This window comes from Acomys minous, assembly GCF_964271855.1.
Source record: "Acomys minous genome assembly, chromosome: 7".
NCBI lineage: Eukaryota > Metazoa > Chordata > Mammalia > Rodentia > Muridae > Acomys > Acomys minous.
Window position 1 is genome coordinate 99,001,636 of NC_140488.1, and position 27,360 is coordinate 99,028,995.

Below are 27,360 nucleotides of genomic sequence, written 5' to 3' on the forward strand. Positions count from 1 at the left end.
ATACATGAACCTCTGGGACTCATTCTTACTGAGACAATCGTAATGAATGGCCAATTCAAGGCTTGCCTGGATAAAATCGCCAAACTGCATCTCAGTCCACCAAAGCGGCTGAGCATATTAAAAACTGTTAAGGTCCTGTGTGACCACAGAGACTAGACTTAACTAGTGTACTCCTCTCTCTCTTGTTAGGGGCAAAGTTGGGAGTTGAGAGCAGAAGGAACATGCAGAACATGTAAGCAGATTCACTGTGTGTTTGCCGACTGATTTTTATGTCGGAAACTGTATTCTAGGTCTAGAAAAACATATCCCTTTTCCTGCATCCTTACTGTATTCTTTGTCTTGTCTTAAGTGGACATCAAAGGGAAACACATGCTGCATTTTTTACTTCCTTTCTAAGAGAAGCACATTAGTAATCACTGCACACACTGATTTTTATGAATGTAGAACCAGGTACCACTGCACGGCTTTTGTATGTAATGCTTAAACAGTGCATACTTAGTGCATGTGATGTTTTGTATCTCCTTATAGTAGATGCATATGTCTCAGTTCACTGCTTCATTGCTAAGTGAGTCTAATCCTCCTCCCACCCTTGTTTCACTGAAAAAAATCTTAAAGCTTCCTGGAACACACAGCAGCTCATTTTTGAATTGGGTCTGTCAAGAAGCAGGACCCAGCATGGTTGGGGCATGCCCTCACAAGCAGTTTAAAGCTGCCACTTTGCTTATTTTCATTTTAACAATCATGCCCCCTGCTTAAGACAGCCACTCTTGGCTCCAAGGTGTTAACAGCCCAGATAAGGTTGTTTTATATAGTCCTCTAAGAGACTGGAAACCCAGAATGTGGTGTGTGCCTGTGTGTGCTCACATGCTTAAAGGCACATATATGTACTAGTACACATGCATATGCATGCCTGTGCCTATGTATGTAAAAAAGACAACTTTGAATGTTTTCCTCAAGAGCCATTCACCTTTTTATTTTTATATTTAGACAAGATCTATTACTGGCCTGGATTTTACCAAGGCTAGGTAAATTCCTAGGCTAGGCTAGCTGGCTGGCAAGTCTTTTGGATCAGCCTGTCTTTATTTCCCTGGTGCTGAGATTGCACACATGTGTTTCTAGGTCTTACCTTTTGGTTAATGTGGGCTCTGGGGTATTAAACTCATGTCTTCCTGTTTTTTATGGACTGAGTTTTTGCCCCAGCCCCAGAATCTGTTTTATGAGAAGTCATTTGGTCAAATTGGTATTCTGAAGACTAATACTGCATAGGGATTTACAACAGAAGGTGGTTTTTTAAAAATAGAATTTAGATATAAAAAGCCCAGGTTTGATGGTAGGCTCTGTCAACTACTAATGAAATTATGTTGCCATGACATGTTAGTTTTTATATCTAAAAACTGGGTGAACTCTTAAGGACAATTAACTTGTGAACTAATCAACTTGTAAGGTTGCCATGATAGCTCTAAGATGATTAATTCATAAAATGGAATGTGTTACAGAAACATTAGGCATTATTGTTACTTTTCCTAAGAACTCTGGTCAGAACTATTTTTTTCACTTCTGTTGTGCCTTGCTGTGGTGGTTTGAATAAGATTATCCCCCATAAACTTACATATTTGAATATTTGGTCTGCAGATGGTGGAACCATTAGGGAAGGATTTGGAGGTGTAGCTCTGTTGGGGTAGGTATGTCATTGGGAGTGGGCTTTGAAGTTTCAAAATCATATGCCAGTCTCAGTTATATCTTCCTGCTTTGTGCTTGTGTATCAGGATGTAAGCTTTCAGCTACTGCTCCAATAAAATACTTGCCTGTTTGTCACCATGCTCCGTACCATGAGAACATGAGATCTTTGAAAATATAAGTAAGACCATACTTAAATGCTTTTAAAAAGTTGCCTTGATCATGATGTTTCATCCTAGCAATAGAACAGTAACTGAGACACTTGCATTTAAGCAGGCTTCTGGGTGAATCTATGGACAAGGCAACTAGTCACTTAATTATTATACAATTAGTTAAGAATGACCCTGAGGAGGTAGTCTGTAATATGAATTACTTGTGTGTGTGTGTGTGTGTGTGTGTGTGTGTGTGTGTGTATACATGTGCATTTGTGTATGTATAGGTGTATGAGAGATTAATCATTATTTTATTACTCTTAAATATATTTCTTAAAATACAGCCTCACAAGTGAATAGTAGCAACTATTTTGCTAAGCAGAGGTCTTAACAGGACCTACTATAGGCCTATAAAAAGTTAATTTGTAATTAATGTACGTTAAAGAGGAAAGAAATACATGTTTGCAAAGAATTTGGTGGCTCAAGGGTTATACCCTGTTTACTGATTGATAGAAACAAGCCTTTTCTGAATGCAGTGGACAGGACAGCCTATTATCATTATGAATTAGAACAGTCTGGATTATTGGAGTCTACTGTTAATATATATGCTAAAATTTGTAAAAGACCTCATGGGCCATTGCAGACTCAGAGACAAATACATGTTATGACTACTGAAATCTGTTTGTATCTTCATGCTTCATCTGGCCTATGGTGACTGTCCTCATCAGGAGCTTGCTAAGTTAAATTGATTTGGGGCTTGTAAAATGCTATGTGTGGTTTCTGCCTCCTCTTCTGCTCTCCAGGCAGTTTCACTGCATCTTTGTAGTAGCTTCAAGTCAACACGGGCACACAGGAGACCTCTTGACTTTTAGTAGACGCACCACACATTCTGTGATACAGTTATTTCCAAGTAGAGTCTGAGACAAAAAAAAAGTTCATGCCCTGTTCTCTGAGGTGGATATATAAGATGGTAGTAGCTTGGCTTTAGTCTCCATCACCCATGGTATATGGCTATTCATCTCCCTGATGCCTCTTCCTTTGGGAGGTAGATCATCCACCACCCGCATGAAAGTCAAGGCAGGAAACCAGAAACAATATCATCAGTTTTTTTTTTTTCTTTTGGTTCCCAGGCAAACTCTCCAGACCAGTTGTCTTATTTTGAGGCCAGTCCTCTGGTAGAAAAGATGTCTTTCAAATGAGAAAACTCTCCATGCATTTGATTTGAGCAGACATGCCTTAAGCATAACATAATCAGCTTTCATGGTAGTTTTTGTCTTTCTTCCCTAGAACAAGCACCAGTCATGTTTTTTTTCCCTTTACAAAGGCAATGAAATTCTTCTGGTGTTTAAACAGAAGCCAAATGGTTTTAAAGTACCATTCTGTTATCAAGATGAGAATGTCATTATAGAAAACAACCCACACCTGCTTTTCACTAACTATAGCTTTATGCTAACAGGTACCTGCAGCTATTCATTTACAACTAACTAGCTAAAAATTGTGGCACAAGGTCTTAGATGAGGTGACCTAGCCTCTGAGTGATGCTCAGCAGGAATATGGAGAAGATGCAGTAACCTAACCGGATCAGCTGAGAATCACACTCTTTGCTTCATTCAGTCATAGCTGACTAGGTTTGCTGGCCTATTAGGAGAACAGAGGCCATTGTTGCCAATTAAGGTGTGCATGTGACCTAGATTTAACACCAAAAAACTTGAAACATGACAGTCTCATTGTTTATGTTGGAAAATGCAGTATACATTTAAAATTATTTGTGATAAATAGGGTGTATACACCGAACAGGATTGAACTTATCTTGGAGATGAAGGGCAATCTTCATGAACATTAATCATTCTCTCTGGCTAAAAAAAATCTTGTCCAAAGACCACAAAGATAGGAAAATTACTGAGCTCTTTTCTGAGGATCCCTATGTACTAGCATGTAGTAGCATGTTCTGTTTCTTTTTCTCCCTCTGACTCCACTTCTGATCTCTAGAGCTTATTGCCACTTGATACCAACATTCCTAACTAGCTACACATATCTTGTTTGTATCTCTCTTTCACCTTATATCTACTTTCTTTTGGCTCATGTTTTTTTCTCTCTCTTTGTGCATGTGAATGTAAAAGACATATTTATAGGTAGTTTGAGTGTTTCTGTTATTATGTACTACACATTAAATAGATTATTTTTTGAGATTTTATTTTTATGTATATAGGTGTTTTGCATGTATGTGTCTATGTACTGCTTGCATTCCATGCCCACAGTCGCCTGAAGAGGCCACTAGATCCCTTGGAACTGGAGTTACAGATGGTTGTGAGTGGCCGTGTAGATGCTGGGAATCTATTCTAGGTCCCCTGGAAGAGCATCCAATACTCTTAACTGCTAAGCCCTTTCTCCATGCCCAATAAATAAATTTTTAATGTTTACTCCAATTGCATTGGAAAAGTTCAGTGAGAACAATAGAATGAATTCACAAAAATATAGGAACATCTCCTAAGTATTGAATCGTATAAACTTATCCACATGAATTTTTATCAGTCCATTTCTTCTGGGACAAATTATTCCAGGTACTCACCCTTGGAACTGTTATTGGGGGGCATTATATTCCAGAATAAAATATAAGAAAGACCATCTAGAGAATATATACATATGTATCTTAAAGTTCTGAAAATTATTAAAGCCAATGTAATCATTATCACATTGTCTCAAAAATTTAAATACCAAAACGAATGGATAAATATTTGGAGAAGAGACAACACTTATAGTATGCCAACTGATCAATGAAGAAGACATAATGAGACTAGACATGCCATCTTAAATCACCATGATAACAATAGATTTAAGTAAGAATCGCCAGTTAATACTATTAATAAAAATTAGTGGGTGACAATTTGATGAAATATAAGATAATAAAAGTCACAAAATGACTCGCCACAAATTTCTTACTCATTATAAAAGAAAAGTGATTAATTTTTACAAGGACTCAATACACATAAGAGTCAAAATTAGCCTCACAATTAAGGGGATAAACTGGCACCATGTGGCTCCTCCTGTGTATACAGAGGACACAGTCACTTCTATCATTCTTTGCAAATTTATAACTTCAACTTAATTGTGAGAAAATACCAGAGAAACCCAAATAAAAAGATTTATATAAAATATCTAATTAGTACTTCTCAAAACTCAATGTCACAAAAGTCACAGAAGGAGGATAAGGAATGGCACCGATTTAAAGATACTAAAGAGACATGCCAACCAAACTACATGCAAAATTAGACCTCACAGTGAACCTTATTCTAGAAAAAAATTGTGATGACATTTGTGGGACCAGAGACATCATTTTGGATGTAAATAAAAGACGAGATAATGGACATACATTGATATTTTATTTCTTCATTTTGTTAATTGGACAAAGTTTATGTAAGAAAATGTCTTTGTTATTGAAAAATAGCATTTTAAAAAGTTAAAATAATATATGATGCAAGTAACTAGCTTTCATGTGCAGTGGGAAAATATGCCTTTGTGTAAATTCCTGTGATAAAATAGACAAGGAATATATACCTACACTAAATATAAATGACATGGGAGAAAAATACTAACAATGGGTAAATCTGGATGGAGGATGTAGATCATTATTGCTGTAAACTTTATAGAAGTATTAACATTATTTCAAAATCAAATGTAAAGATGAAAAGAACATTAACACTTCATGGATCATTGATCTTAGTGGAGGATGGAAAGCAAAAAACAATGAAGGGGTCAATGTGTACCTCCGCATTCATATAGAGCAATCCAAAATTTTTACCTACCTGAACGTAGAGATATTCAAAAGCAACTGGATCTCTCCTTAACAGGTCAATGGGATCCTTGGGGACAAAACTGATCCGGAAAAGACACCTCATCTTATGGGAGCTGGGCCTCTGTGTCACCTGGAAGAGAAAATACATTATTTAAGAACCCATCCGTGCTGACTGAGAAGGGGCCAAGAGGCACAGAATCAACAAAATCTTCAAATTGGCTTTTTTGTGAAGCCGGGTTCCCTAGAAGCAGAATCAGAGGTTTGTACATTAAGGGACTTGTTATCGGAATGTTTGAAGGGGAGACTGGGAAAGGAAAGAGAGAGCAGCACAGGAAAGAAGGGATGGCAAGAGTTCCTATACACAATGACATCAAGCCAGTTCTTATCCTATCCTGAGACTGTAATGGTTGCATTGGTTGGGATGATTCAAAAGTAGGTAGCTGCTTTGTTTCAGGCTATTTAAGCCATTTTCTTAAGTTTTGCATATATATCATCAGGAAAAGTTTGGGTCTTTGTTCACCTAAATCACCCTAACAGTCTCCCATAAGGCCCATTGTAGTAGGTAGAAGTTTGAGCAGAGCTATAAAGAAAAAGTTAAAATTGTAGAACTTTTCATCAGACCCAGAAAGCAGCAGGCTGCCTACATCACTTTCTCACTGCTACAGCCTAGATGTTATTTACTACGTGTACCTGTGACCATTTGATGGACAAGGGGTTTGAGGAGGCTTCAGGCATAGCCCACTCACCAATGACATGCCAACTGCTTGCTCAGCATACTCCACGTGAGGTACTACTGACAAGTGTTCTGATTTGTTACTCAAGGCTCTCTAGTAAGTTGGGGCTCCAAGTCACATGGTGGAAACTGGCTTGATGAAACATTTTTATTGGCGCCCCATTTTTTCCATTTCCATTTTCCACCCCTCTCCCAGACTTTCTCATGCTCTCTCAGGGAACGTCTATGCTTTCAAGTCTTTGGCTAAGGTTCGGCTTCCAGGGGAACTTGGCTACACACTGAGCTCTCACTTGAGGGCTTCTGAATATAAGTGACTGTTTCCCTGTGACACTGCATAAAATAAACCATTCATTTCTAAGAGTTCTTTGCCACGGGTTATTTGGCAAGTGACTTTAAATATCCCTATGTAGATTTAAACTTTATTGAAAGCATAGGTCAAGTTTAGATGCAGAAATAGAAATCAACATGCATGGCAACTTTTCTAATTCATTATGTCCAATTGGATTCTATCAAAAGAATAGGGATATTTGAGGGAACTGATGTGTGGAGTGCTAGGGGCAGGGAGTAAGGGGAAGATGGGAGGGAGGGAGGAATGGGAGGATACAAGGGATGGGATAACAATTGAGATGTAATCTGAATAAATTAATAAAATATATAAATAAAAAATTTAAAAAATCATTGTCATTCTTAATTATGTGTATGCATGTGAGCTCAAGTGCCTGATGTGTCATATCCCCTTGAGCAGGAGTTCCAGGCAGTTGTGGACCACCTGATGTGGGTTCTGGGAATTGAACTCAGACCACTGAACTAGCTCCCAGATCCTTGCTTTCAATTATGCAGCAAACGAAAAGCACTTTAGTGTGACAATGCTTCCTGTCCTTCCATACCTCTCGTGGTATTTGCTGCTTCAGCTGCAGGTGTCCCCTCACCCCCTCTTTTTAGGATTATCTCTTCAATGAACTCCTATTCAGGAGGGCTTTGAGGATACTTAGACATTGAACCAAGAGGCTCAGCTTTTTTGAAGTTGAGACAAATGAAGGTGGTATGTTGATTACAGCAGCAAGCAGTCAGCTTGTGTACTCAGAGAACAGATGGGGGTAGCATCTTGGGAATCAGGAATTGGGACACATAGGTAGATCACATATTCATAGTGTGTAGGGGGGACTTGGGCAGTGATTGTAGGCTTCCAAAAATAGTCATGAGTATGCATACAGGACCAAAGAAAACAAAGATGCCTTTGACTTAACTTACACACTCTCAGAAGCAAGCAAAGAAACCATTGCAGTAACAGAAAATATCACTCTACAGAGCAGCATTCAAGTGTCTGCCTGGCTTCTCAACAGCAAAGATGAGAGATCAAATGGAATTCTATGACAGACTGGAAAAGGGGGAACCATCTCCTTCAGGCTTCAAACGCATTGGGAAAGTAGTGCTTCTTTCAGGGAGGACCGAGGGGATAGAGCAGCTGCAGTGAGAGGACCAGAGGGAAAGCATCTTGAAGCACCAGAGGCTCTGCTTCCAGCAGCAGCACCAGCATTCTTGGGGTTACTTTACAGACCTGAGTGAGTGTCTCCTGTTCATGAAGCAAGAGCAGCTTGGTCCCGGCCCCTTCAGTTCTCTGCTCCAGCATGAGGGAGAAGTGCTCAATGCCTTTGATAGACAGCTTCTCTTGGAGGGTTAAGATGACATCCTTACAGAACAAATGGTGACATGAAGAGATCAAAATCAACAGTGTTCCCTTTATGTTTTAGAGTCTACCATGATTAGAAAGTGTTGCATTTAGGTTTTACATTCTGTTTCGGAATACTGTCAGTTGGTCCTGAGGTCTCATGATGTCAAGAGTCAAAAAGTACAGAATTGAGGCTTTTCTTTTCTTGGCCCTTTTTGGACTCTACCTGCACCCCCAAATTCTGTAGGTTTTATATCTAAGTGGTAGCAATGTAGATATCATGAAGACGAGCTTGGTGACATATATCATATATGGATCTTCTTAAATGTATACATGTGTTATGCAGCATTTCTATGCCTGCTGCCCAAAGATGCTAGAAGAGGGCATCATATATTCTGGAGTTACAAGCAGTTGTCAGCCACCATGTGGATGCCAGAAATCAAAGCCAAGTCTTTTAGGAGAGCAGCTAGTGCCCTTAACCATGGAGCAATCTCTCCAGCCCCATGTAAGGTTCTAAACTGGAAGGGTTTTTCACAGATGGAGGGTTAGCTTTGATGTCTTCATTCCTAAATGAGGGAAAAACCAGCTATGAAAGTGCTCTACCCCAGGGACTGGTAAAGTATGTCTTGCATGCCAGTTCTAGCCCACTCCCCATTTTTTGTAAATAAACTTGTATTGGATCAGGGTCAACCCATCTCTTTATTGCCTATACACTGCAGGGACAGAGCTGAGAAGCAGCCTGTGAGGCCTGATATATCCACTATTTTAGTCCTGCCCCCAAAGAGTATGCTGGCCCTGGTCTGTTCTAAAGGAACACCACAGTAGTGGTGAAGTTCCTAAGAAAGCCTGCTTTCTAATCCTAGCTCTCAAGCTTATAAACATCACAGCACCGGGTGGTTATTCAACCTCTAAGTATCTCAGTTTTCCTACCACTAAACTGGAAGTGATAATAATGCCTACCTTGGAATGAATATAGGAATCAAATGAGCTCTAACTTGTAAAGCATTTATTATAATGCCATTTACACAGAGAGCACCACCACAACAGGACATGTTTATTTTACATCCCCAGGGAAGGTGAAATGAACAAGCTATGTCTGTACTCTTTTATAGGATTAAACATTCCTAGTCAGAAAGTGTTGAACACACAAATCAAGGCTGTGCTGTTAATCTTCTCAGCCTTTCATTTTGTCTGTAGATTTGAAATTAGCAAATGACCCTTCTTCAAGATAACTTTTGTCAAGTGCTCAAAATGCTGCAGAACAGGGCTTCTCAATGGGAAGAAATGGTGTCCTGTAGCAAGATTTGGACACATTTGGAGACATCCTTTGGTTTTCACAGCGGGGCTGGGGATGTTGCTGGCATTGGATGTGTTAAGAGTAAGTATGCTGGTAGATGTCTTAATAATGCACAGGGCAGACACAGCAAAGAACCATCCATTCCAAACCTCAATAGTTGTGAAGGTGAAAAAAATCTTCCCATGAATGAACTTGGTGTTTGTGGATTGTTCTGTTATTTGAGTCTACTTCATTGCCCCTTTTGCCCTATGAAAATGAAATCCACAAAAGCTAATCCCACCCACCCCCAATGAATAATTATTCAACAAAAATTTCTTGATTGTGTTGGATGTCATCTAAAAGAGTCCCTGCTTTATAAATTTTTGTTTTTTTGCACAAAATCCAGGGAAGATAAACACAGCCCAGGCTTTGTGTAGCTACACAAACTCTATGTAACATTTTGTAAACCAGTAGCAGGGGTGGGGGGAGCAAGTGGAAAATGCTTCCCCTTATTATAACTTTATAATGAGAATTTTGGCAAATTGTATTCAGAAATTGTCACCTTCCTTTCATAACTGTTCTATTTCTGAGATGTCCAACAACCAGTGTCTGTTGTGCTAATAACACTGTTAGGTACAAAAGACGAAAACTTGAATTTGATGTGAACTCTTCGCAAAGCTCCCTGTTTTTCTCGTTGTCACCTGTAATCCATTAGGGAATCAAACTGAGTCTAAGGGGAGGTCTTATAATAAAGAGGCCAGAGGTAATGAACAGTAGAACTTTTCTTCAGTTTAGATTGGTTTCTGTTAAGAAATGTAACCAAGTCTTAACAGATGTCTTGAAATGAGGTAGAAGGGATAACCGCAAGGAGCTGAGCTGTTGGGGACACAGAATAAGTCCATAAGGGCAGAAGATTTGCAGTAATGTACTTGTGTGCATGCATTCCAAGGGCTTCAGAACAATGGCCATGGGTCCAAATGGTCTTCGCCCATACAATGTATCTGCAGAAATGCACCTTATCTAAAGAAAAATGTTGCTTTGCCATCTCACTCTTGGGAAAGAACCGTAGATCTTCAGTGGCCTGCCTGGTGGGAGTCATGATGCTTTAGCTTAAAGCCCTGAACCATAGCAGACATTCTATGCTAATAGTAGCACAGAGGTAGTCTTCGGGCTTGCAATATCAACTTGACATCTAGAGGGGGCAAGGCACCAAGGCCAGCTATGCAGTTGGTCAGTTGTTTCTGTGAGACCCATTTCCAACAAAAAGTCTGCACACTAAGACAAAGGTTTTTTTGTTTTGTTTTGTTTTTTGTTTTTTTTAGTAATACTCTGTGTATTGTTACACCGTTTGCAGGAGAATAAAAGACTGCCCATACATGTCCATGGGGAGGAGACACTGGAAGATGTGCATGTGATTTCTCCTAGGCCATGCTTATGGGCTGACTCTCCTTGTTGAATGCAGCTTTTCGCTCTCTGCTGAAATGAACTAGAGTGTCAGAGGACAAATGATTGAGTTCTAGGTGTTTCTCAAGATCATCCACTTGAAAGGTGGTCTTGAAGACCTCTGAATGCCACATTTTTGTGGCTGTGTTCTTGATGCAACAAAAGAAATCCAGTAGTTCTTATAGACATCAGATGACCCCAAAAACCTAAAATGGTTACTCTCTTGTTCTTTCTTGAAAGAAATTTCTGACCCCTGATTAATTGATTGATTTTAGGTGAACCATCCTCTCATTGGTACTAAAAAGGAAAACAAGTTTATCAGCCATCACCATTTCAAAGTCTTCTATGAGGGGAACTTGTATTTCATGTGGGGCAATTAAGGATGACTTAGTGCTCCTACACCCATCTACTAACATTGTGCCTTCTACTGCCTACTGAATCACCATGTATTTAAGGCCATTTAAATCCAGCTGCTTTCTAGTATTATGACAATACGAATGCACAGCAAGTGGGCTTTGTAGCACCATTTGCACAGGTGAGGTCTGCTCTGAGTCCTTTCAAGCACGGAGAATTAATGGTTGAGTATTGATAGACATTTTAAACACAGACTTGATATTCCCTTGCTAGATTATGGTACAGATCATCACTAGGTACATTTTTACCTCCATAAAATCTTTCTGACTGTGCCATTTGAAGAAAGCCTATTTTAGGCTGATGAGACATTAGGGAGCAATCAATTTCTGAATATACTTTTGTACAATAAAAAAGAGGAGAATATGCACCTTTCTTTTCCAGGAAAGAAGCATGGGGGGGGAGGACACATATGCTTTGCTACCAAACCTATTATGTAAAGCTCACCCATGGCTCAGAAATCAAAGGATCACATGGTGGCTCTTCCTTTAAAGCCCTCCTGAGAAGCACACCTCAGTTCTGACTTGTTGTGCAGTATTCTCGAGTAATTGGTTACAGCCACCAAAAGTAAATGCTATCTTTACATTATTCTAGCCCTTGTTTTTGCTGGACAGCAAAGTGGCAGATATTCAATTAACACTTAACATCCTAATTTTGTTGGTGGCTGACATTGTTGGGAAATCCTATTGGCTTTGGGCAGGATGCCAAAGTTTCTTGGTGACAGTCATGCTATTTTAATTAACCTGCAATTGCAGTCAAATGACTAGCCCTGGTGTTTCTTCATAGATAGCATGCTATATTTTTTGTAGTACCAATAGGGACAAAAAGAACAGAGCCCTTCTCAGTTTATGCATTCTGTCTTGGTTTGATTTTACATAATGAGTACAGGCCCAAGGTTTGAATGTCATCTTACCTTGATGGAGGTGCTGCAGTCAAAGCGAAAGGATTTGGTCTGTCCGTTTTCCAAATAGACTTTCAGAACATTTGGCATAAAAAGAAGTGAATTGTCTTTAACAGTTTCCTGTTTAACAACAAAAATTAGAAATGAGGGCTGTGAAGGTCAGTCAAATTAGAATTCTACTCTTGGCAGAAGGCATGTGTGTCTATGGTTTATTCTTTATTACAATATAATAAAGACTTAATAATCAGATTCTTGAAGGCCAATCAGGTATTCCTTTGGTGGTATTTGAGCTAAGATATTCATAGCAATATTGTTTTCCAGCTACAAATAACTCAAAAGACATTTTTCTCATCAGAAAAATCAGATGCCTATTTTTTTAAAAAAAGGCAAGATTCCCCAATGTAAAACATTATTACAGACACAATTCCTTTGTAGTCAAGCATCTGTGTTTGGAAGCACAAGCCCTGACTTTTTCTGATCAGGATTAAATGAACAAAATAAGGACCATCAATGATGCTGTGTGACAGGAGGCTGCAGGTCCCTGGTGGTGGTCATGCAAATGAGTCCCAAGCATGAAGGAGCTCAAGGGTAAAGTTATTTTTTTTGAAACTCTTTGTAACCCATTTAGGAGTGTTTCTCAGCACAAAAGGAAACCATAAGAAACCAGCTAGTGTGCTAAAAGAGAAAAAACACGGGCTCAAGGCTTTTAGCTCAGTGGTAGAGCACTTGCCTGATGTCCTTGGTAGCTTTGTTTTTTGTTGCTGTCATAAAACACCATGACCAAAAGCAAGCTGGAGAGGAAAGGGTTTATTTCAGCTTACAGGTTACAGTCCATCACTGGAGGAAGCTGGGGCAGGAAGTCAAGGCAAGACCTAGAGGCAAAGACTGAAGCAGAGAGCACAGAGAAGTGCTGCTCACTAGTTTTCTTCCAGGCTCCCCTTCAGATACTTTGCCTATACAATTCAGCCCTACCTGCTCAGAGGTGGCAGTGCTCACAGTGCTCTGGGCCCTCCTGCATCAATTAACAATCAAGAGAGTACCAGAGACATGCCCACAGGCCAACCTGGTGGAATCAAACTCTCAACTGAGTTGTCCTCTTCCCAGGGGTCTCTAGTTTGAATCAAGTTGACAAAACCTATGGAGCAACCTAGAGTGTTGGAGGGCTCTGCATTCTGTTCCCAGTCCCACAAAAAAGTCAAGCACCAAGTCTAGGCTATAATGAAAAGTTCATAATATCATGATTTAGAAATAACTCATACCATTATGGCAATTTGAAATATGACTGAGAGTGAATCTAAGAAATGCACTTCTTAGGATGTTTTATTTTGATACCATGAGAGATGGTGAAGGAGATGAAGGTGAGAAGTAGACACATCCATGTAAGATCCGTGAGTCCTTAGCATGAACTGTGTTGTACCCATGTATTTGGTGTCACAGAATCATTAGGGTTGGTGGGGCCTTGGAAATAGCAAAGCTGTATGTCCTTTGGCTTGGAGATGAAGGCAATGAAGACCATATACACATTTGTTTATAAGTGTTTTACAGTCTGAGCAAAACAACCCTTGTATAACTCACTAACTGGTCCCGTGACTTTAACTGCCTATTTCTTTTTCTGAATTCCTTCCCCTCATTTCTCCTGTCATGGCCTTCCCCTGTAACTGTCTTGCTGCCTGACTCACTGAGTAAGCTTGACTTTAAATTCATCAAACAAGGCATCTTGTGACTTAGAAGAGCATATATAAAGGATGCCATGGGCCAAAGGGAAGATACACAGTTGAAGTTCCTATCTTTATAAGATTATAACAAGGCAATAGAGGATGTAGGAGACACCCTACAGCAGTGTCCTCACATTCCAGCTGCATCAAATGAGCCCTGTTCTAAACAGGGTTGAAGTGACATGTCACAGCAGCTTCTAGAACATTATTCTCTCTTTAGATGCCCAGTTACATGCTGAGAAGCCCTGAGGTGGAAAGGTAAGTTTCTGATGAATTTTTGAGGTGACATGCTTGTCTGTTCTATGACAGTAATCCTTCGATCCTCCACTGGGACAGGGTTCTGAATTGGTGACATGTAGCCACTATGTGCCTAGATTGATATAGAGCCATTGCAGTGAGCAGAGTGTACTAAGATCACAGGGCAATATGAAATGTCAATGGAGTAACAGGGACAACTTCAGACCTTTTCTCCCAAGTGCCGCAACAGCTTTTCAGATTGATATGCCATGATATGTTATCATGATTGTCAACTAGTTTTGATTGAGAGACACATAGGAGATTAGTAAAGTACATGTCTGGGTGCGTTGTGAGGACATTTTCAAAGATTACTGACAAAGGGGAGAAGACCTGTCTTGAATAGAGCAGGGACTAACAGGGAAGAAAGTATGCACAGATTTTATTTCTCTCAATCATATTCTCTCTCTCTCTTTCCGCTCTCTATACATCTCTATCTCAATTTCTGTCTACTTCCAGTATGTTGTGGGCTGAGCAGCCCCTGCTAAAAGCCCTTGCTGCCATGATATTCCACCTCACCACAGGCCAAGAATCAAGAGCCAAGGAAAATATACTGAACACTTCAGCCATGAGGATCCCTTCTCCTTGAAGTGCTTTAGGCTTGTGTTTTATCACAACTGAAGGAGAATTATCACTCATCCCAATTCCCTGGCCACCAAGTTGGACAGCCCTAGGTGAGGCTAGTGAGAAGAAGACTTGCCCAGGATATGCCTGTCCACAGCTCCCAATCCAGACCCAGGGGCTAACTTCAGGAAAGAGCTGGGGATCCATAGCAATCACATCACAAATAAAAGGTTTATTCTTATAGATTAATTTAGAAAAACAGCAATAGAACACAACAACCTTCAACAATAAAAATCTGGCATTTCCAAGGTTTCCAGAACTATTAGTACCCTAGGTAAAGGCTTCCTAAAACCTTTATCCTCTTGACTTTTGCAGTATCCATATTGAAGACCTATTTGTGGGGACCTGGGGGATCATTCTTCAATTCTAGCTTTATATGCAAAATCTGTACTTTCAAATACTTTGACATATTTTCTCTTTCCTCTCTCTCTCTCTCTCTCTCTCTCTCTCTCTCTCTCTCTCTCTCTGGAAACATAATTCTTTTAACAAAATATATAAAAAGTATTCTGTGGAAGCATGCTAAGTTGGCACAAAGAGGGGTGGAAATCTCAAAGGAAGCTTATTTTCTGCAATAGAAACAAGGCAATACTAGTGCTCTCAGATCAAAGCAGTGAATGTTCTAGTGCAGCAAGTGCCATAGGAGTCACCGGGCTAGCTTCTATTTTGCTTGTGTTAGAACTGAGGGGCAACAAGGTGGTAAGGCAAGCCCTTTTCAGTCTGGAGATTTGACACTCTCATAAAAGACAAGAACCAGTCCAGAATGAACATTCTAATGTTGTTGGCTTGACTTGAGTGAAAAGAAGCCCCTGTCTCAGTGATTCTCTACATAACAACACTGATAATTGTAAACTCACCGACACTTGGCCATTGATGATGACCTCTTCGGAAAAGCGCACTTTGACTGGATTGGACTTCAATCTTGCCTTTTTTGCAGCACTAATAAATGCTGATTTGGGAGACTAGAGGAAATGGAAAGATTTTATCTGATTACTGGCATTCTAACACAAACCTTGTGACAGTTGTTTTTCATCTTTCTCCTCAAAGTTATGCAACATTGTTGCTAAAAGTTAAAATATTCGGTGCATGGCCAACTCAAGGACAAAATGCAAATTATGGATGTGATTGAAACTTTGTCATGACTATAAATTAATAGCCTTGATTTAGCGACTAGACCAGAAATACAGCATGTCTCATGTTCTTAGTAATCACAAGTCCAAGGATCTTAAACCTGCTTTGAATGCAGAGCTCTGATCACAATGCAGAAGTGGCTGGAGACTTTGCCTTCAGCCTCCATGGAAACTTTGCCTTCAGCCTCCATGCTATATATGGTTGAAGCCTCAAGCTGGTAATCTGTGATCTTGGATCTTACTATGCAGAGTAGGGAAGAGACTTTGCCTTAAAATTAAGAGTTGAATTTCAGACTTCATGCTCTGCCTCGTCTTACAGGTGCATTGTATTTTGGGATTCTTCCTTGTTTTGGTGGGAATTAAGTCCTCAGAAATTTTAAGTGCTTAAAATGGTGCTGAGATGAAGAGGATCTCTTGACCTTGATCAAGTTTATCATTGGAAAACCATCCTTGTGTGATTTCAGTAAAGCTTAAAGGAAAGAGACCTCCCATCTATTGGCAACATCACCGATTAGAAAACAAAAACAACCTTCATGCTCCATTGGATCCAACAGAGAATCAGATGATTACTGGTTTGTAAACTACAACGGTCAAATATTGTCACTTGTCCAGGGTGCAGACTGATTGGCATGCTTTTTATTCGGCAGGCATTGCAGTTCTTTGCAAAACATAGTCTAGTAACTAATCCTTGAGTCTACATAAAGGCTTAGCCTGATGTACAGTATTCTAATCTCATGATCCTAAAGCTAATGATGATGACCCATACCTCTCTTTTTAAGAACTAAATAACAAGAAAATTTAAAGGACTCCAACCTTACCCAATACACAAATATTCTGGAAATCAAATAAGTTGTAAAAAAAAAAAACCCACAATGGAATGAGCATATAAAATGTAGTATGTCAATACACTAGAATGTTATTCAGTCATAAAAAGAAATACCAATCAATGCTATAATCTTGAAAATGTGGTACTGAACGAAAAAAGCAGACATGAAAGAGCAAATATTGTATAATTACATTTATGTGAAACAGCTAGAACAGTAAAAACAGAGACAGAAAGTTTGGAGCAGGGGTAGAAGAGAAAGAAGGAATGAATGTTTAATAGACATAGTATTTCCTCTAGGAGTGATGAGAATATTTTACAGTGAGATAACAGTGATGCTTAATAAATTTCAGATGCATTCACTATTACTGAATTGTACAATTAAAAATGGCACACTTTATGTTATGTTGTGTATTTTATTATAATATAAAACCATTATTGACAAAGTGCAATGACAAATAAGTATGTTTGGTGTCAGAGATTTTGTCTTAATATTGAGAGAATACTGTTTTTGTTGTTTATTTTTGAGACAGGGTTTTGTTGGAATTTCCAGGGCCTGGTATTAGAAATGTGGCTCTGGCTGTCCTTGGCTTGTACTCAGTCCTTCTGGATCACCCTTCTAGGCACTCGAGTTACTGGTTTTCAGCACCATGCTAGGTGATGTTATTTCCAACACTCCCCCACACACCTTGCTGAACCTTTCTGAACCTTGAACAATATCTTAGAAGACTTGATAGATGGATGACTTTTGTTTCAAAGCTTCAATTCACCTATTTACACAAGCCATTTTAAAGAGAGTGGCTGTCCTCTTAATAAACAAAACAAAACTCCAAAGTAACTCTGAATGAGCACCCCTCAAAAGATGCCAGTGCTCAGCAAACTCTGAGTTTTAGAAGTCATACTGTGGTGCTGGAGTGATGTGACAATGGTGCGTTCTCATCAATGTCTGTGTAATTATAGGCCAAGTTCAGTGATGATTAACGAGCAAATCACACAGTGATGAGTTCATTTGCTTTTGATATGCCATTTTTTAGCTGAAGGAAAAACATTATTCTCCCTTAATGATTCTGTGCAGCAGTATGTACATTGGCACAATGAGTTTAACATAAGTAAAGTGGCTGCAATAAAGATACCAGAGCAGCCATGACTCATAGGTTGAGCTGTCTCAGTGCAATAATGCACACCTTCTCCAACATTGTTTAGCAATAAAATGTTCAACTCATTCAAGGTACCATATACTCAACTTTGAGTTCTCCATGCATCCTGATTTTTCAATGTAATAATTGCTCTATAATATTGCTCTATAATAATCTATGGAATTCCTTGCCTCAATAAAAAGGTATACTTAACAGAACTGACTTTCGAGTTGTGTATTATTTGATGGGATTTTAGAAATAGAGTGATAGTTACTCAGCTTCACTGAATACATAGCAGGATTTGTTCATGTTATGGTTTGAATATGACATTCCCCCTACAGGCTCATATCTTGAACACTTGGCCCTAAACTAGTGGTGCTAATTTAGGAGGTTGTAGAAACTTAGGAGGTAGGTGGAGGAAATGCACCACTAGGTATGATGCTTAAGATTGCTTGTTAATTTGAGAAGCTCTGGAGACAATTAGGAGACAAACCTCTGAGCACGTGTGTGAATGCTTGCTTAGATAAGGTTTATTGAGGTGCAAGGACACACCCAAACTGTAGGCAACATGATGCCATGAGTTGTGTTGCTTGACTGAATATAAAGAGACAGAGGAGAAAGTGAGCTAAGCATCAGCATTCATCTGTCTCTGCTTCCTGTCTGTGGATCCAATGAGACCAATGTCTCAAGCTCCTGACACCATGATGGCCTGTATCTTCAGACTGTGAGATGAGACAAAAATCTTGTTTTCTTAAGTTGCTTTTGTCTCAGCAACAGGAAAACACTGAGGATGTGTCTTTGAAGATTTGGCCTGATTTACAGAGCTTCCTCTCTGCCCACTTCCTGTTTGCCAGGAGGTGAACAGTTTCTTTCTCCACAACCACTACCACTGCCATACCATGTGACATGGTCTCACCATGCGACCAGAATCAGTAGAGCTGAGGCCTGCAGACAGAAACCTCTGAAACTGTGAGCTAAACCAAACCTTTCATCCTTTACGTTGTCTCACACGTGTTTTGCTCACAGCCTGTCCTGGTCAGTTTTCTGTAAAATTGACATCAGCTAGAGTTATACGGGAAGATGACCCTTATTTGAGAAAATAACCAGATGGGCTGTGGTCTGTTTTTGTCATTGATGATTTAAATGGGAGGGCCCAGCCCATTGTGAGTGGTATCATCCCTTGTGAACTTGGGTTATATATGTATGTTTGGTATCAGAGATTTTGTCTTAATATTGAGAGAATACTGTTTTTGTTGTTTATTTTTGAGACAGGGTTTTGTTGGAATTTCCAGGGCCTGGTATTAGAAATGTGGCTCTGGCTGTCCTTGGCTTGTACTCAGTCCTTCTGGATCACCCTTCTAGGCACTCGAGTTACTGGTTTTCAGCACCATGGTAGGTGATGTTATTTCCAACACTCCCCCACACACACCTTGCTGAACCTATATATATATATATATATAACAGCAGGCTGAGAAAGCCATAAAGAGCAAGCAAGTAAGCAATAAGCAACATTCTTCTATGGTTTCTGCTTTAATTCCTGCCTCTGTGTTCCTGTCCAGTTTGAGTCCATTCTCTTCCTTCTCTCAATGATAGACTGATGTGGAAGTGTAAGGTGAAATAGATACATTTCTCTCCAAGCTTCTTTTGGTCCTGATTCGTATAGCAGCAACAGAAACCCAATGAAGGCTCAGCTCCACAGAAACTGACTAAAGTAGTTCATAAAATCAATGACCATTGAGAGCAGAGTGTGTCCTGCTGGAGACATTTCTCTTCTCTCTGTAACTTTAGTGTGTATACCCTGTGTAGTCTCATTACTGTATTAAACCATGCATTACTGCTTAACATAGGAATCTAATATAATCAAAATAGAACTTTGAAGTCAACAGTTGGAATAAAAGCAAGCACAAGTCCTTTTTTTTCTTTTCATTTTCTGGATTGGCAAGGGTTTCATACATTACTATGCACTTAAAATGGTTTTTGAGGGCCTGGAAAGACGACTCATCAGTTAAGATTCCTGACTGCTCTGTAAGAGAAAATGAGTTCAATTCCCAGCATCCACATGGAATCTCACAACAATCTCTTAATTCCAGTTCCAGGGGATTTGATGATGCCCTCTTCCAGCCTCCATGGGCACTGCATGGATGCACATGTTTCACAGACATATTTGCAGGCAAAACATCCAAATACATAATAAAAATAGAAACACCTCACAATTGTAAACTTTTTTGATGATAAAATCAAAAAGTCTCCAAGATGGCTACCTAATGAGAATTGGCAACACAGTGGCTTGCTTACTCTGGTGGCTAGACTTTCAGGAGGATGGGATAGTACAAACCAATTTTGAACACAGTTTTAACTCATGTTTCTTATTGTTAGTCAAACCAAATATACTGTGCACCACTCAGGATCCTGGTAAATTAGCTATCACCAATCATAGGTGCTGATCGTAAGCATTTTATATCAGGTGGTAGAAATGACAAGCAATTAGCATTTAGAATAATGAGATTCTCCTGCTGTTAGTTGATTTTAATGCTATAAATTCCTCCATTATTCCCAAAATTTGCTATTGATAAGATGGCTCCAGTATGGTGACATATTCTAAAGCCTTTTGAATTCTAACTATTCTGGTTTTTGACTAGAACAGTGCCTGAAAATGCACATGCGCATGTGTGTGCGCGCGCACACACACACACACACACACACACACACACACACACACACACACACACATACACACACAGGTTTAGAAAGATGATTTATTGGTTAAAAGTATTTGCTCATCTTTCAGAGGACCCTACTTCAGTTCTCAGCACCCACATCTGGTATCTTACAACAGTTTTTTGTCCAGTTTTAGGGGATCTGATGCCTTCTTCACACAAGCAGGCTTAGGAAAATATGCATAAGTAAAAACAAATAAAAAAATTTAAAAACATAAGATTGGTTTCTGAAACTGAGTAATATGGCCTTGAACTTGCAGCCCACATAGTCTTGGAGTAACCTAGAATTACTAAATGGCTTGCTTTGTAATTCTCACAAAGCAGATGCTAAGACAAGGCCTCATAAGCTGGCAGCTAGTCTGACAGGTGCTTCCAAGAGATACAGGCAGGTAGGTGGAGAGAGGAGACCAGAAGAGGGAATAAGCCAATGAAGTTTTCATTGTTAAGTAAGGCACTGCTCTAGGCAACTGGAACTTATTCCTACTGACAATCTCCAGGAAGCAAGGGTGCCACATGTGCCAGAGTTACAATGTTCAAAGGACAGAAGGAGGTGGTGTAGTTATCTGTCAGCCCTTGCAATAACTAACTGAATGGCTCCTCGTGTAAATTTAAAACTTTTGTTTTCTTGACCTATCAGCATCCAAATAAATGGTCTCTGAGCATTCAGTCTAGACAATCAGGCACACCATTGTGATGAGGTGTTCCTATCACAAATTCTCCTTCACATCCACCCCTGACATTTACTTACTGATGTTTAAAAATACTAATGCAATCCTCTTGCAAGTTTTCTTTCTTTCTCTTCTTCCTCCCCTCCTCCCTGCTATTTCTTATTCTTTGATAAAGTCTTGCTAAGTATTGCCTAGACTGGCCTTGAACTATTGATTTTTCTATACTGGCCTACAGAGTACCAGGATCGTAGCCACATTCCATCACATCCAGCTGTCCTTGAAGATTTTCATGTGTGTTCTACTCTCACCATCAATAAATGAATTTGTCCAATGGTATTCACTCTTTCTCTCTGTTTCCTCACCTACTAAGTTGAACCCACTCCCTTCCTGCTCCTTTTCACATGACCCAATTCTGGACTTAGTGACTTCTAAGAATGATGCTTTCCTGTTCCTTTCCTGTGTTCTCTCTTCTGGATGTACTTGACTGACCATTATCACGAAGAACACAAAACCCTGCCCCCCCCAGGAGTGGTACCTCAGCACATCCAGCTGCTTTAGGAGGATCAGCTGGAAAGGGCCCCCAGGTAAAGACTCCCTGGTGCACCATACTGGCATTTGACTGGCATGTTTAGCAGGGCACATGGCAGGGGATATGGCTTATGCTGTGAAACCATATGTTAGCCTAGAAAACTGTAGCAGCAGGGTTTCCAGGAGGGAGGCACAGCTTCCCTCAGGTGTATGAGATGCACTTTATTGGAGTTTATCATGCAGTAGCTAGGCAAGCAGTGTAAGAATTTCTGGCTAGCCAGTTACAAAAAAAAAATGCAAGTGTCATTATAGATGTGAAAGTTACAGTTTCTCAGACAAAAGCAGAATCTACAGAGCTTATCTTGTTTGGCTGGATAATATGTATTTTTAAAAGTCTATCTTGTTTGTAAAAAGAATAAATAAAACCTTTTTTGTTTATTTGTTTTGTTTTGAGACAGGGTCTCACTTTGTAGGCCAGGCTGGCCTCAAACTTGCACCAGTTCTGTGTACTTCAGCCTCCCAAGTGTTGAGATTACAGGCTACTATGACCAGATATAATATTTTTTTTAAAGAAAGTGAACTAAAAAGAAAACCCCAATATAAAAATACAAGTAAAAGGCACTACTCTCTCTTCTCTCATCTGCTATTCTCTGTCTATCTAGTGCACCTATCTCAGTAATGTCAGAGTATGCACATCCATTGTTCACAGGAGAGAGAAGTTGCTTTGGAGGCAGTGAGGGGAGACAGTAAGGCAGAAGACTGGTTCTCTTCTGGGGGCACAGTTTTTTCTCGAAGGGACACTTGGAGATTTCTGCAGATATTTTTGATCGGCACAACTTGTGGGAAAGGGTGCAATTCAAATCTATTGAGCAGGTGTCAGGGACGTTTCCAAGGGTCCTCTAATGTGCAGGCCAACCCCAAACAGGAAACTCTCCAGCCTAAATGTCAGAACTGTCAGGACATGAAACCCTCTGGAAGCATTTAGAATCACGGCTGAACCTTGAAAGATGGAAAGGATTTGGCTGGCCAGAGAGAATAGGAGGAGTGCAGAGTATGGTGGGTGTCTTAGGAAGGAAAGGTAGTCAACTGCAAGTTCAAGATGCAACGATTGGCTAGTAAAAGACTGAAGCAGAAGGGTGGCTATTGCCGTAAGTGCGTGCAGCATTCTCGCCTGAATGGTATGGCTAAACATTGGCTTTTGAGGTAGAAAATCAGTCTGTGGACTCTGAAAAACAATCCACATAATCAAATCAAAGTACTGAGATTCACTGATAGTAAGGAATATTTCGGCACTAACAAGTCACTAACAAGTCAGCTGGACAGAAGAATTAACCCGTAATCCCTAACTGTGACCCTGACCATAACCTATTAGATTCCCTTTGAACTTGAATACCAAATGCCTCTTTTTCTTTTTCTTCTCTCTCTTTCTTCATGGGCTGAAAAAACAGTACACAAAAATCAGTCTGGAGTAATAAAGGCTCTGATCATACGTTTTATAGATATTACAAAGTAGAGAGGCAATTCACAGAAAAGAATGTTAACATTGAAGCATGGAAGTAAAAACAGCAATCAGAATCATACTGTACTCAGAATAATTATATTACTCCGTGAGGATCAAACATGGAAGCTATCCTGGTTAGACTCTGCCTGTCTATATAAGACTCAATGAGATACTGGCCATACAGTCATTTTCCTGGGAAGCTTTCAAGTGTATGACATTTACAATTAGCAACAAGCCTATAAAAACAGAGAAATTAGCAGTTGCCTAGGGTGGATGGTGGGGACAGTTAATACTCTAAATGGAAATGAGGGATTATAACGGGGTGATGGAGCATTCTGAAACTGGACTATGGTAGTGACTGCATACATCACTATGTTTTGCAAAGGCCTTTGCCTTACACATGTAAAATGAGTGAATTGTACAGCCTGAAGATTATACCATCATAAAATTGATTTTTAAATCATACAACCTGGGTTTGGGGGTGTAGCCCAGTTGGTAGAGTGCTTGTTTAGCACAGGGCAAGACCCTGAGTTTCAATTCTTAGTACTTTATAAACTGGATGCCCTGATGAATGTTTGTAATCCCAGCACTAGAGGTGGAGACAAGAGGATCAGAAATTCAAGGTCATCCTTTGGCTACATAGCAAGTTTAGACCAGCCTGAGATTCATGAACCCATGTCAAAGACAAACAAACAAAAGCCATAAGAAATGAAGGCAGCATGATTGTAATCAGTTTCTCCCTCCAAACCAAGGTATCTGAATTCTGATGGCTATGGCATCTCTCTCATCCCCTCCTTTGAAGCAGGCTTAATTATCCAGTTCTCTACCAAAATAATTAGATGGGGACCAGAATAAAACTTTCCACAACTTCCTGTAATTAGATATTCCCATGAGACTTGTGATTCGGAAGCTGGCAAACAAGAACGTCTTAGGTTTTGTATTCATTGCAGATGTGAAATGCTCACAGGACTGCATAGCTGATTGTCTTTCGGGATATTTAGGGAGTGTGGTACTTTTCACTCCAATGAATGGTTTTAGTAACACAGAACACAATAGAAATGATCAAGATTTTGAAGCCTGCATTGTGAACACATGTTATTTGTCTCCATTGGTGTTCATCCTGGTGGCTTTCTTGGAGTGGGTTGAGGAGACTAGACACCCAAGAACATTGAGTGTAAATTTTTTCTCGCTGAACACTTACAGGGTAAGGCTGAATGACAGTGAGCAGGATCGATTCTTTGCAGCTTCTGTAAGAGAAAAACAAACAGATTTATACAACGGTTAAAGCACAGACGCAAAATGAGCTGCTTTTCTTTTGAGAGGAAATGTGTGTGGTGTGTTGGCAAATGGTCCTTGGGCTTCTAGGGCAGAGTAAATGAAATAGCTCAGAAGAGGGCTTCAGACCACAGGGAAAACGCCAATCAAGTGCAACAAACCATCCAACTGACAGCTTCCTAGGCCATCTTATTTGTATGACCAAGCAATGGGGCCTCAGAGTGAAACTTGGTGAGGGAAGAATGATTTTAGAAACAGCAAACTCAACCAAGCCCCTGGACTGTTCTTGATTCTCAAAATTGATTCTCCCTTTCCGAGTTTCCTATAACCTAGTTTTCTCTGCTGCTTGAAATTTTCTGTTGATTTCTTTGAGGGGAGATATTTTAAAACATTTTATCAATGCATGAGATGTGTTCTGGGGGAAAGCTTCATGGAAGAGAAACGTCATTGAAGGTTGTTTACTTTCAAATGGTAACGCTGCCAACACTGTTCCTCGTGCTGCACAACTCAGTACATGCAATGCCCAGGACCAGAGCTGCTAAGTATTTCTGACAGGCAACAATTGGGAAATAGTGTTCACAGTAGGAAGCACTTCACAGCTTGAGCAGAACAATGGACTAGAATGGCTTACTTAATTTCCTCCAAGTAACCCAAGCCCTAGAGGAAAAATCATATTATGGGTTATAATACTCCCTTCCTTCTTTCTTTGTTCCTTTTAAATCCTAAATTAAAAAAAAAAAAACACTTGCTACTTTGCTGAAGAAGAGCTGACTATTTCTACTTTAGGGTTCAACGAATTACCTGTTTTTGTAGTTTATTGGCTAAATGATAGGGTGTTCCCTTTGAGAAACCACTGCAAATTATATTTCTCTCACTCATGCAACTGTGGGTCAGCACACTCATTCTGTATGGTCAGAATGTGATGTATTTGGCTCCTGTGAGATGAATGTGCGTCCCTTGAGCTAGAGAGTGTGGTGGGAAAGAGAGAGGCTGTGGGAGTGGGAAGGAAGAAGCAAGACACTAAGGGTGATGATGATACTGACCGGTGGATAGCACAATGCAAAATTCCCCAGTATTTCAGGCTGGCAGAGTGCCCAATGACTGCAGTAGGCAGAGCAGCGGCATAGAATCAAGTAAGGTTTCAGTGGGTGTGAGAAAGGATTATGTACTACTGGTGGCCATTAGGCATTATTAGGTCACTTTTGGTGTTCTAAAAAGAACAAAACAAAACACTGTATCCCAGGCAGTGCATCCTGGCTTTGTTTCACGTGGGAATGCTGTCTTTCTTTTTAAAGGCAATGTAGATGGAAATGGTCCCTGTACCAGAATGTATGAGGGTGTCATGCTGCAAGTATACAGGGTGTCCATTTCAGGGGATAGCAGATAAGAAACAATTAGGAAGACATCTCCACACACCAAACAGGACAGGTCTGCAGCTTAGTTTTCACTTCTTGTTCAAAAGAAACAATGCACATTCTACAGATGAGAAATGCCGTATAGGGCCAAGCAGACAGTTGAGTCAGTACAGTGTTTGTTGTACAAGCATGAGGAACTGAGTTCCATCCCCAGTACCCCCCCACATCAACAGGTTGGTGACACATGCTTATAATCCTAGCACTGGGGTTGTAGAAACATGTAGATTCCTGACGCTCACTGGCCGATGAGAGACCTTATCTCAAAAACCAAACCAAAACACCCCAGTCCATTAAGGACACCTGACCTATGAATATATGTGCACAATACATGTGCACCTTTACCCACAAGAGCACACATACACATTTAAACACTATACACACACACACACACACACACACAATGAAATACCACCCATAGATCAGTGTATCTTTCAACCCTCATCACAGAAGCTTCTTTGGAAGTCAATGGTAATTAATACAAAGAGACACAACTGGTCAGTGTGAAGAGAGTAAGAGAAATCAAGTGGAGTAATCAAGCCCTGAACATCACACCCAATCCCACCCCCAACTCCCCCCCCCCCAAGGCTCAGGAATAACCACAGAAGAGAGGGCAGAATTATTGTAAGAGCCAAGGCTGTGGATGACAGCAATGGAATGGTATCTTCTGAACACCAGAAGGTTTTATTTTTTTGGTTTTTCATCTTTTTTTTTTCACACATGAACCCACAGTAGCTATGAATGCATTCACAAGACCTGCACAAAGATCAAGTCAGTCAAAATCCTAGCAATGGATGATCTAGGTGGCTCATGAAGTCTCACCCCCTGCTGGGAGTTACTGGCAGTTGATGGCTCACAAGAGGATGGAGAGTCAGTTTTCTTTAAGAATGCCACCCCTGAGAGGCTACTCATGCCCCAGTAGATGGTGCTACACCATGCCTATACTGACCATACTAAGTAGATTCTGAGGTTGTAAAAGAAAAGAGCACATGAAGTTGGGAAGGAAGACATGTTTGATAAAAACATGGTATATACATACATGAAATCATCAAACTATAATGGCAAGTTAAACTGTACATATACAAATAGATTTTAAAATATTCAATTATAATATATAAATACAACTATGGAATGCTATTCTATTTAGTTTTAAATTTATAGTCTAGTAAAAAAACAAATACATTCATGTAAAAGTATAATATATTGGTATTCCTGACTGTGATGGCAAAGCCAGACTCATCTACTCAACTTGTCCTGTTTTGCCAAACTTGTTCCCAGAGACTTCTGTAGTGGGCAGTGGATCCTGGAGACTCATCCTCTGGGACCAGATGACTGAATGTGAATATTGGAATGAGCCAGTCAGATTTTGTCTCTCCAACATTAAGATGAGGAGACATGGAGACTAAGAGAGCTAGGAGGCAGGCTGCCAGAGTACAGGATGTGGACGGTGTGAGTCTCTAAACAATCCTGACTCTGGCATTCCTG

At 40.0% G+C, this 27,360-nt stretch overlaps 1 protein-coding gene across 11 annotated transcripts in view; it reads right to left on the bottom strand.

The window, feature by feature from the left end:
• FRMPD4 (FERM and PDZ domain containing 4) overlaps positions 1–27,360 on the bottom strand; it is a 919,852-nt gene that overhangs the window by 27,785 nt on the left and 864,707 nt on the right. For all 11 annotated transcript variants that reach the window (XM_084789369.1, XM_084789366.1, XM_084789374.1 and 8 more), the window contains 5 exons: positions 24,390–24,435; positions 15,543–15,647; positions 12,068–12,175; positions 7,914–8,045; positions 5,633–5,752 (listed from right to left, as the gene is read on the bottom strand). In XM_084789369.1, coding sequence (XP_084645495.1) covers positions 5,633–5,752; positions 7,914–8,045; positions 12,068–12,175; positions 15,543–15,647; positions 24,390–24,435 — 511 coding nt within the window. The remainder of the gene's footprint in view (positions 1–5,632; positions 5,753–7,913; positions 8,046–12,067; positions 12,176–15,542; positions 15,648–24,389; positions 24,436–27,360) is intronic.